The sequence below is a fragment of the Oncorhynchus tshawytscha genome, linkage group LG09 (genome assembly GCF_018296145.1).
Source record: "Oncorhynchus tshawytscha isolate Ot180627B linkage group LG09, Otsh_v2.0, whole genome shotgun sequence".
In the NCBI taxonomy this organism is placed as follows: domain Eukaryota; kingdom Metazoa; phylum Chordata; class Actinopteri; order Salmoniformes; family Salmonidae; genus Oncorhynchus; species Oncorhynchus tshawytscha.
In genome coordinates, this window is record NC_056437.1 from 81508979 (window position 1) to 81521262 (window position 12284).

The 12284-nt window shown below is 41.7% G+C and overlaps 1 protein-coding gene across 1 annotated transcript in view; it reads left to right on the plus strand.

Moving 5' to 3' along the window:
• The first annotated feature begins 11066 nt into the window (after positions 1–11066).
• The window catches only part of LOC112234631 (ubiquitin carboxyl-terminal hydrolase 43-like), a 109975-nt gene continuing 108757 nt past the window's right edge, over positions 11067–12284 (plus strand). Inside the window, exon 1 of the mRNA XM_042327638.1 lies at positions 11067–12019. Coding sequence (XP_042183572.1) covers positions 11399–12019 — 621 coding nt within the window. The 5' untranslated portion in view covers positions 11067–11398. The remainder of the gene's footprint in view (positions 12020–12284) is intronic.

Consider the following 12284-nt stretch of genomic DNA (forward strand, 5'->3'; position numbering starts at 1 on the left):
TGGTGGTAATTTCCACAGCATACCTGTGTGCATGAAGGGTTTCAGTAAGTGTTGGAATGTATGAGGGATGTTTATTGACTTCACAGAGTCGATGTGTTGATGTGCCTTGGCTCCAAGATGGTGTCACCTCTGTGTGCATGTGTTCTGTCCTCCTCACGGTATCCGGATGGGAAATCTCTACAGAAAAGTGGCACATTGGCCTCGAAATGAATTCCGTTATTCTCAAATGTTGCAAAATATTATAAAGATATGGATAAACAGGATGAAGCCATGCCAAAGGCAGCAAAGTACAAGGAAAAGATACAGAAACCCGGACGGCTTTTCGAAATAAATCATTTAAGTCCTTGGGGAGTTTTGTAAATTAAATTATCTCAAATTTGGGCACTTTTACCCAGTTAGGAGACGTTGAAGCGCAGGATTCAGAGGACTACGTTGGAGGGTTTTGGGAAGGGACACCTTCCCTTCATATATCAGAGGATGTCCAGGTCACTGGGATCATTCTGTTACGCCTCGATCACACCTACTGCATCACTGCACAAAATGGTACGCAGCATCATTTGGATATGTGTGCAACAAAGTTCAACATTCACTTTCTGCTACCATTTCTGTCAAGCAATCTACACATACAATTTCATGCATACATTTGATAAATCCAACGTATGCACCACACAGAACGCACTGCAATGCACGACAGACTCATTGCATTTTGGTACACCAGAAGTACATTAATTTCTGTTGGAAGGTTGGTCAAAGCTCACATCAACACCATCATGCCAGAAACCCTAGACCCACTCCAATTCGCATACCGCCCCAACAGATCAACAGATGACGCAATCTCAATCGCACTCCACACTACACTTTCCCACATGGACAAAAGGAGAATTCTACGTGAGAATTCTGTACATTGACTACAGCTCAGCGTTCAACACCATAGTGCTGACAAAGCCCCTGGGACTAAACACCTCCCTCTACAACTGGATCCTGGACTTCCTGACAGGCCCCCCCCAGGAGGTAAGGGTAGGAAACAACACGTCTGCCGCACTGATCCTCAACACTGGGGCCCATGCTTAGTCCCCTCCTGTACTCCCTGTTCACCCACGACTGCGTGTCCAGGCACGACTCCAACACCATCATTAAGTTTGCTGACAACACAACAGGGGTAGGCCTGATTACTGACAAAGATGAGACAGCCTATAGGGAGGAGGTCAGAGACCTGGCAGTGTGGTGCCAGAACAACAACCTCTCTCTCAATGTGAGCAAGACAAAGGAGCTGATCATGGACTATAGGAAAAGGAGGGCCGAACAGGCCCCAATTAACATTGACGGGACTGAAGTGGAGCGGGTCAAGAGTTTCCAGAAGCTTGGTGTCCACATCACCAACAAACAATCATGGTCCAAACACACTGAGACAGTTGTGAACAGGGCACGACAACACCTTTTCCCCCTCAGGAGACTGAAAATATTTGGCATGGGTCCCCAGATCCTCAGAAATCCTACAGCTGCACCATCTAAGAGCATCCTGACTGGTTTCATCACCGCCTGGTATGGCAACTGCTCGGCATCTGACTGTAAGGTGCTACAGAGAGTAGTGCGTACGGCCCAGTACATTACTGGGGCCAAGCTTCCTGACATCCAAGACCTATATACTTGGTGTGTCAGAGGAAGGCCCCAAAAATGGTCAAAGACTCCAGTCACCCAAGTCATAGACTTCTCTCTGCTACCGCACGGCAAGCAGTACCGGAGCGCCAAGTCTAGGACCAAAAGGCTCCTTAACAGCTTCAATCCCCAAGCCATAAGACTGCTTAACAGTTACTCAAATGGCTACCCGGACTATTTGCATTGTCCAACCCACACCCCCATTTTTACGCTGCTGCCACTCCTTGTTTATTATCTATGCATAGTCACTTTACCTCTACCTACATGTACATATTACCTCAATTACCTCGACTAACCTGTGCCCCCGCACATTGACTCTGTACTAGTACCCCCTGTATATAGCCTCGCTACTGTTATTTTATTGCTGCTCCTTAATTATTTGTTATTTTTCTTAATTCTTATTTGATCTTTTTCTTATATTTATTTATTTTTTACTTCAGTTTATTTTTAGTAAATACTTTTTGAACACTTTTTTTCTTAACTGCATTGTTGGTTAAGGGCTTGTAAGTAAGCACTTCACTGTAAGGTCAACACCTGTTGTATTCGGCACATGTGACAAATCAAATTGGATTTGAAACACACACTAACTCATTCAAACGCACACAGACACACACATTCACGAAGACATCTCCACCATCTGGAGAAGTTGAACATGTGGTTCAAACAGCTGGCAACAAACCACCACCCCAACGGGAACCCACAGATACCCCCTGTGTCCTCTTCCCTGGTATGTGCCTGAGCCAACATGTTCAGCCACCACTGTGTAACATTGATATTTTAACATTCATCAGTAATACATGGTTGTATGCTAAGTGTGAATGGACTCCAGATTCATATGGAAACATCTGTACAACGTATGGCTATAGTAACTGGAGAAGGCTGTTTGGAAATGCATTCACAGGACTTAAGAATAAAAATATTACAACTCGCGGAGGAGTATGAGCAGAGGAGCAATCAATTACTCTATTTTGGCCTGTGTGGGTATACTTTATAAACACTTCTGTGCTGTGTAATAGAAGCCTGCTGGAATGACAGTCTACAGGCAGTGCAGGGTCATTGAGGCCAGATGAGAGAGAGTTTATTTGTGGTTTGGTAAAAAACATAAATTGATAAAACCCCAGTAGAATGACAGAGACTTCGGCCTCCCGGGTGACGCAGTGGTTAAGGGCGCTGTACTGCAGCGCCAGCTGTGCCACCAGAGACTCTGGGTTTGCGCCCAGGCTCTGTCGTAATCCGCCGCGGCCGGGAGGTCCGTGGGGCGACGCACAATTGGCCTAGCGTCGTCCAGGTTAGGGAGGGTCTGGCCGGTAGGGATATCCTTGTCTCATCTCGCACCAGCAACTCCTGCAGCGGGCAGGGCACAGTGTTTCCTCCGATAAATTGGTGCAGCTGGCTTCCGGGTTGGAAGCGCGCTGTGTTAAGAAGCAGTGTGGCTTGGTTGGGTTGTGTATCGGAGGATGCATGACTTTCAACCTTCGTCTCTTCCGAGCCCATACGGGAGTTGAAGCGGTGAGACAAGATAGTAGCTACTAAACAGTTGGACACCACGAAATGGGGGAGAAAAGGGGGTAAAATTCAAACAAGAAAAAGAATAACAGAGACTTCAACACTTGTCTACATTGTCCTTTTAGAAAAAAAGAAAGTTTAAATCTCTTAATTTAATGTTATTTGAATTGTCTGATTCCAATCGAAACATTGATAAAAAAAATGCTTACATGAGGTCAAAATGCCAGTATAGGATGTTGGTTTTTAACCCTGCCACATACCTCACAGTCTCCAAATCAGATGAAATTATTATCATCTGAATGCATCCTGTTAGTTATCTTTAGGTAGTCATGTTTCTGTTGTCCATAAGGATAGTGTGAATATTACACCCCTAAAATGTTTGCTAAGTATTTTACCAAAGGACTGATCTCTGTCTCCCTGTGCCTCTGATCCAGCAGGGCGGAGATAGTGTGAAGATTAAAAGCTTATCCAATTAGCCACCAGCTGAGACCTGCTGAGCCAATCAGGCCCATCTAAAGCCTGTGGTCACACTGGAGTGCTGCCAGTAGAGGGTCTCAGGGCTGCCCATGCAGGGAGAACAACAATGTCTTAGAATGGGTGGAGCCCTGTCTCCTCTCTTTCCTGTCTATTCTTCAATGAGCATGCTGTTCCTCAAATAGCTTTTGAACAACGGTATCAGAGGGGGAAAAAGCTTAGATTACTACAGCGTAACTACTGTAACATCACCATTGCACACGGAGACCCAACGCTGGGATTTTTAGACCACTGTTTTTAAGTTTCACCATTCATTTTGAAGGGTTCTTTATGACGGATTTGTCTGTTCATTTTCAATTATATGGGGATCAATTTAAGATGCTATGTTTTGTTGATCTAGATATTTCAGTGATGACATGGTGTCCTATTGTCCTACACCTCTTCTGTCTTTTTACACATCCATCTGCAGGAATTGCTGTGTTCTGATTGTCCTCCGGTTTTATCTCCTGGACTGAAATGTCATTGTTGCAACAAAAAAATGACATGGCTCAACATTGCTTTCTCTTTACCAGCCAGTACTATCAAAATAAAGACAATGGGCACTAAAATTGACACTCAGAAAATCACAGTGAGAAAGTCCCTGACACATTACGACCAATCATATGTGTCTTTACCTCTTCATCCTGGGTGGGACATAAAAAAAAAATGTAACCTTTATTTAACTAGGCAAGTCACTTAAGAACAAATTCTTATATACAATGACAGCCTAGGAACAGTGGGTTAACTGCCTTGTCAGGGGCAGAACAACATGTTTTTTTCCTTGTCAGTTCAGCGATTCAATCTAGCAACCTTTCAGTTACTGGCCCAATGCTCTAACCACTAGGCTACCTGCAGCAACAATCTTCTTCCACTGGGGTCTGTCTTTGGCCACAGTCCCATGTCAGTCATAACAAGCAGGGAGCTCATTCATCAGGATTTGTTCATAAAATATGCAGAATGAAAAACAATTAAGTCATGTAAGTCATCCAGAGTTTATATACATCATTGGTTAGACCCGATAATGTGATCAAAGATTTCATTTGGAGAGGGAGTTTCTACATATCTTCATAGGGAACCAGTTTTGCTTTTAGTATGTCATACATTTAAGGATTTAATATATCATGTGGTGTTAGTAAAGGTGGAAGGATTGGCCTTCTCCCCCCAATGTCAAGTACCTGGTGACCCTTGGTGGTCACGATGATGGCAGGTACTAGCCATAGCAATAGTGTGTCAAATACTGACATTTGACTCAGATCCTCTGTTATAATATAATAGTTACAAATAGTTGTATTCATACATTTTAACTGAATAACTGTGTGTCTGTAATTTCCATATAGTGGTATGGAATATAGAAAACAGAGAATCCATTTGTGGAAGCCCGGCCTCAGCCCACAGTGGTGGTCACTGCCTTACTCTGCAACACAAGTGACAACATCTTTCTATAGGCAGAACAGTATGTATATTTAAATAGCTATTTTTGTATAGTTTTGGCTTGGCACACCTTCTAATGAAATGTCACAACTAAAGGCCTACAAGGATATTGATCATCTCTTGTAGTGACACTCTCCCCGTTTGGGAATGTAATCTTCCCCACAAGATTAGGTCCACTGAATGTCAGACAGGGCAGCTGAAAACAATTGTGAAATGCATTTGGGTAATTACAATATCAGAAGAGTTTGTGGTCATACCAGATTCTTACAAACATAGGTGCTGGGCTAATAAAGAATACTAGTATAGAACAAGAAGGCCCACATACTGTTAAAGCTCCCAGTTCACCGATTTATTGACGTTTTGTTCCGAAACGGATCTTCGTCAGGTCATAAATCGGCTAAGATCCGTTTCGGATCGAAACGTTGTCAATAAATCTGTGAATTGGGAGCTTTAACAGAGTGCGTGCCTTCTTGTTCTATACAAATTACAATATCAGAACATACAGTGCACTAACACATACACAGGGCTCTATGCTGACCTCTCATACAAGGAGCATGTGTGCACCTATTTTGGAAAATGTAGGCTGTAGAGCCCTGATACATTTGTGAGAGTGCTATTTCCTCAACATACTGCAGTTTGCAGCCTGAATAACTTACTATTGCTTCATGGTACAGATCCCTGAGGAAGGCTGGGATCAGCTATACTATTTCTACTGTTGCACCAGTGGGGATATCCTGAAAGTCAGTCTCAAGACCAAGCTTCTTAATGGGCCGTGTCCAAGTGAAACAGAAGTTCAGCAAGCTGGCTTCAAAAAAGTTACACGGTATGAGGAGTTTAATATCTGGCTTAGTTAGACTGCAGTACAGAACTCAGCATGCATTTCCCCTTGTTGTCTACATGGGGTGAACACAGTCTGTGATGAAGACAGGCAACATACTCTCGGCTCAGGAGATGGCACGTTCACTCTGTTCAGGATCCTCATCCAACTTCAAACACATCAAGTGAGTCTAGTGTCTGGAATGGAGGTCTTTACTCACTTTTATAGTTATCCTCTCACTTCAGTAATCCTGTGTGCATTTTCCAAAAGCATCTAATACACCACTGTACTACTCAATGAACACTACCTGTACATGTATTCTTTGGTTTCTACTCTCTTTGGCAGGAAGGTTCAACTGGAAAGGGGTGACATCCATAGCGCCCCGTGGTGATGGTCACCAGTTCTTTGTGGGCACAGAGGCAACACAGATCTGCCATTTCAGCTACACTGACTTCAAATAGGAGTTCATCACCTGATCACCTCCAGCCATAACAGCGCTGTGAACGATGTGAGTGAAATAACAGGCTAAAAGTTCACATAATATACGCCATCACATTCCATTTGTGTGCAGGGTCAGTCCCCTACTGAATACAAATAGGGAACTGATTCCGTTTGACTGGCTGTTCATTTTGAAGCCCATTTGCCTTTTGAAATGACACCAGTAGAGGGGGCTATACTATCATTTACTGTAAGTCATGTCCTGTGTCCTCCAAAGTAGATATTGTTAATTAAGCATGATATTTATATTAGTCTTTTTCAAATGCTTTAATTTAACATATATATCTTGATGTATATCTCACAGTGGCTCATCTGAGCTCTTTGCCCCGTTCTGAGAATGACATCTGGATATGGCATACGGAGACCTCTGAAGAAGTGCTACATATCACTGTGCCCAACATGACCTGGCTGCAACGCTGTGGAATTCATGATTGACGGCAGGAGCATCATCAGTGGTGGATTTCCCATTCCATTTCTTAGCAGCAGAAACTCAGGGGCTTTCTATTGTAAGCCATGTCTGCTGTCTGGAAATGCAAATGCATTCCTCTGGTGGTGATTTAGTTGGGCAACAACAGTTGTGCCATTTTTAACTCGGATGAAAGAAAAACAATACTTTCTGTCACGCATTCATGTTTGTATTTCTCCCAGTCATTGACTTTTTGTGTTGTTTTCTTTAAGCCTGGAATGATGATAAGATCTGTGGCTTCACTCCTGAGACTAGCAGGCTGATGACTGTGCACAACACCCACAGCATGGGTGTGAGTGACAGCCATCGCCACCACCAGAGGCTGCAAGACGATTGCCAGCGAGGAGGGGAGGGACAGGTAAAGATCAAGAAGATAAAGCACCATGGAGATATAGATAAACAACAATGATGGAGATAAAGCACCATAGAGATATAGATAAACAACAATGATGGAGATAAAGAAACATGAGCATTACAAAGTACAAATAGGGTCGCCGTTGATAATGGCCATATGCAAAAATACACATTTCCAATTCACACATGCATATTAATACACACTTTTACATGCATGAAATAGGACAAATATAAGCACCCACCAAATTATATAATTATAGATACCTATAGTTAGTGGGCATGAAACCTCTGCACTGTGTTAGGGCCTACCAGATAAACAACGTTTTCAAAAACCACAAGCCTTGGCTCATGTTTATTCATAACAGAATCTGGTTACAATGCTATTGATATGAAGAAAGGACTAATAGTTTAACAAATAGTATTTGATTTTAACAGTGAAACAAATAGAAGCAACATATACTGTATACTCTGGTTAGAAGTGTCTGCTACCACCCTGAGGAGTACCAGATCATCACTAGTAGCACAGACAGAAAGGAACATCCACAGTAGGATATAGAAGCATAGAGCATTTACTGAGGTCCGACTCATTTGTACAACAGACTAAAGTATTGAGGGAGAATTAAACTCTGATTGGGTTAATGACTACCATAGTATTTATTTAGTTATTACCATGGAAACACAATGGATTATTGATTGCACAGTGAGTCGTGTGTGAGCGCCATCTCCTTGGCACTGGTCATATTTTAGCGCCAGATGTCATAGTAGCGTAATGCAGTGACAATGACAGTGCATTGTATTCTTTACTAAGGGATTGTTTGTTCCTAAAGCAGACGGCATAGCTATGACTCAGGCAACCAGATGGTCTCTGTCACCCATTTCATAGAGGATGATGTTTACTTCTTCACAGAGAAAACCTAATTGGAAAATGATCTCTCCTTGTTTAACTTAAAACATATATATTTCACTGGTGGACCAGAGCAATCCATTGAGTAGCACACTAACATCACATCAAATATTGTTATTTTGAGGTATTCCACAGAGATCATTTCTCTTGAGGCTTGGTTTTCGTAGTATTATAATTTAGTATTTCATGAGTACAATCCATATGTCTTCATGATGGACGTTTGGACCTGATATTTTAGATTCAGGACTCTGGATCAAACTGCAGCACTTTCAAAGAAACACCTTTTCTATTTATCTTTAACTGAGGGGGAGTGTTTTGTGTATAAATAGAATATACTTTTTGCTCGCATAATTTCTTTACATCAATAGACTAGGTACAGTGGGGAGAACAAGTATTTGATTCACTGCCGATTTTGCTGGTTTTCCAACTTACAAAGCATGTAGAGAAAATCCAGAAAATCACATTATATAGCATTTTATTGCATGACATAAGTATTTGATACATCAGAAAAGCAGAACTTAATATTTGGTACAGAAACCTTTGTTTGCAATTACAGAGATCATACGTTTCCTGTAGTTCTTGACCAGGTTTGCACACACTGCAGCAGGGATTTTGGCCCACTCCTCCATACAGACCTTCTCCAGATCCTTCAGGTTTCGGGGCTGTCGCTGGGCAATACGGACTTTCAGCTCCCTCCAAAGATTTTCTATTGGGTTCAGGTCTGGAGACTGGCTAGGCCAATTCTTACTGGTTGGTAGGTGATCAAATACTTATGTCATGCAATAAAATGCAAATGAATTACTTAAAAATCATACAATGTGATTTTCTGGATTTTTGTTTTAGATTCCGTCTCTCACAGTTGAAGTGTACGCATGGTAAAAATGACAGACCTCTACATGCTTTGTAAGTAGGAAAACCTGCAAAATCGGCAGTGAATCAAATACTTGTTCTCCCCACTGTATGTCTAAACTCTACACTACTGGAGCACATGTTTTTTCATGAAAAGTGGTGAGCACAATCACATAGGATGTAAAATCTACACTTTTCCTGAGCTCCTTCTTTGTAGGTTAATTAATTTTTCAACAAGGGAAAAAATAGAAAGGCACCTGTGTTTTAAAAGGGAAATGTGGTATTTGTGGTCTAAAAATAACTTCAAATAACAGTTGCAACGGGAGGCCGAGAGGCTAAGGAGACAGCTGCCAACCCCAGAGATGATTATGGCTCATTCCCACACAACCATGTTTTAACCACTGCAATTTACTGTTTGATAGACAGCAGCAGTTTCTATTTGCATACTGTGAAGGACTCATTAGGAGAAAGTCAAGGCTTTAGTTATAAATCTCCCAAAAGTATTTACCAGCCAATAAATGCTGGCATGTACAATACATCTGCTTATAAACATTTTTAAACAGGAGGAGAGATTTTGACACAGACTTGCATTAATTAAAAAGTTTGAATAATGAATACTGGTCATTGTGAAAGACTCTGTATATCATAATCCTGGTTGAAAAATAATGAGCATGCGCTTTTGGAAACTGTTGGGTGGATTTTATACTTTGTGATAGTATGCATTTTGCAGTTTAATGAGAGTTCTTCACACAACTATTCTACGATCCTCGTTTACTGCACATCAAGTCCTGTAATATTTAACATACTGTATATTTTCTGAGACGGATTGGCTATTGGGAGGAGTATTACGGTTTGCATTACGAGAACTACAAGGGTCCCTCTCAGGATCCAGTAATGGAATGCACATCACCCTCGATGGAGACCAGTTTGTGACAGATACAGATGCGTTACCTTAAATCTTGTTGGTAAATTCCATCTCATAGTTTCAGACTTGATTTACGCTAATGTAGAATGTATCAAACCCCTAGAAAAATATCCATTATTTATAATCCACATAATAATTAATATTTCTTGTTGCTGCAGGATTATTTTCCTGCTGTGAGAAACTGGCTCAAATTAAGAAACAGCATATGTATGGTTCATACAGTTCAATTTAATCTCAGGCCACAACATTTCATTGTCTCTCAGAGACATCATTCATCAAGCCTTTGTACGATGAGATAGTCTGTACAGTACCCATTGTACTGCACTGACAGCAGACTAAACGAAACACTGATATCCCATAATAATGTATGCTTTGTGTCTCCACATAGGTGGCGAATGGTGATGACAAGCTGGTGAACAAGCTGCATTGGACCTTGAAAGATCCCACTCCTATTAGTGTTCCCGTTTCATTGCCTGAGTATAGATTAACAAGACATTATTTCACAAGGTCTCCATTTCTGCCAGGGCATTCTCCAAAGTATTGAATGATATTGTTGTGAATGTAAAAGGAATGCTCTTATGCTTTTGCAAAGACTGTTTTTTTCCCCAACCAACAAACTCCATAAAGTTCATGTTTGAGATGAACCTGACTGAAATATGTCTGCTTATTTTCCATCATATCCGTCTATCTGTTGTGTATGGTTGGTTACTGCTCTCTTCAGGTGAGCACTTCACCACTGCCCTTCATGCCAGTGGGTTGAAACAGCAGGGGTTCCCAAACATTGGGAAATGTATGATTGGCTAATATGTGTGTGTGTTCTAAATGCAAAAACGTGTCCATGACTAATCCATATATTTTATATTAACAGAGAAAACCTGCCAAAAAGAAAATATGACTGTTTCAACATTCAACCATGAAAAACTGCTTGTTTTCATGAGAATAAAAGTTAAACCTGGAAACATCAACTTGAAAATCAACATCAACATGAAAATAAAAGTTAATCCTGGAAACATTAATTTGTGAGTCAGCGTTTATATAGCATACTATGCCAGTGTAAACTACTCTGATGATACAGGGACTAGAATCAAAGTGGGAGGGAATAGTCACACACTACGCATATGAATACACGCCTCTTTCGAGACGAAGTTCGAAGCGATGGGTAAATGCGTGTGCACATGCCCGTAAAGGCTGCAAGTAGGAGGCAAGAAAAGGCGAGGGTAATGTTGAACATCGATGGAGCTCATGTAATTTGGTCAACAAGTATTAAGGGTTTCAGTAAGTGATGAAATGTTTGACGTTTACCGGCTGCACGGAGTCGATATGTGTTGATGTACCATGGCTCCGTGATGGTTTCACCTCTGTGCGCTGGTGTTCTGTCCTCCTCACGGTATCCGGATGGGAAATCTCTGCAGAAAAGTGGCACACTGGCCTCGAAATTAATTCCAGTATTCTCCAACATCGGCAAAGTATTATAAAGATATGGATGAACACTACAGAGTGAAGGATGAAGCCACGTCAAAGGCAGCAAAGCGCAAGGAAAACAAACAGAAACATGGACGGCTTTTTCGAAAGAAATCATTGAAGTCGGTGGGGAGTTTTGTAAATAAAATTATCAAAACTTTGGGCACTTTTACCCACTTTGGAGATGTTGCAGTTCAGGGCGCAGAGGATGACGATGGAGGGTTTCGTGACGGGACACCTTGTAACACCAGTACCAACTCAGAAAATATCAAAGAGGATGTCCAGGTCGCCGGGGATGATTCTGTTAAAAATAATTCGATAGTTTCTTCCCGTTGCTCGGTGAAAGAGAGGGTTTTATGGTGCTATGGTGGCAAAATTCCAGGTGTTCTAGGCTTGAAAAATCATGGGAACACCTGTTTCATGAACGCCGTGGTCCAGTGCTTGAGCAACACTGACCTGCTCGCAGAGTATCTCGGGTTGGAGCGGTACAAATTGGATTTGAGTCGAAGGAGAATTAATGGGATTGTTAAAAGTGAAGACACGCAGCATGCCAGAGGTGAAGTCACGGAGCAGTTGGCATCACTTGTTAGGGCACTCTGGACTCTGGAATACATCCCTCAACTGTCAGTGGAATTCAAGGTAGGCTATAATTGGCTATAATTAAATCTAGTTGCTCTTATACCTGTGTACTAACAATATACTTACTATGTAATAAACTCAGGACAAGCTATTTTAAGTACCAGAGAGCCAGGGGTGAAGATAACTGCTTTATTTCCATTTGCTCATGCCCCTGTATACCTTGACTGCACCTTGATTGAAACCGCAACATAAAACAACTATGCTGTCATTCCTAACATCATAAAAAAAACATTTGTGTGACATTTGCCTAAAATATTGAGGGGAT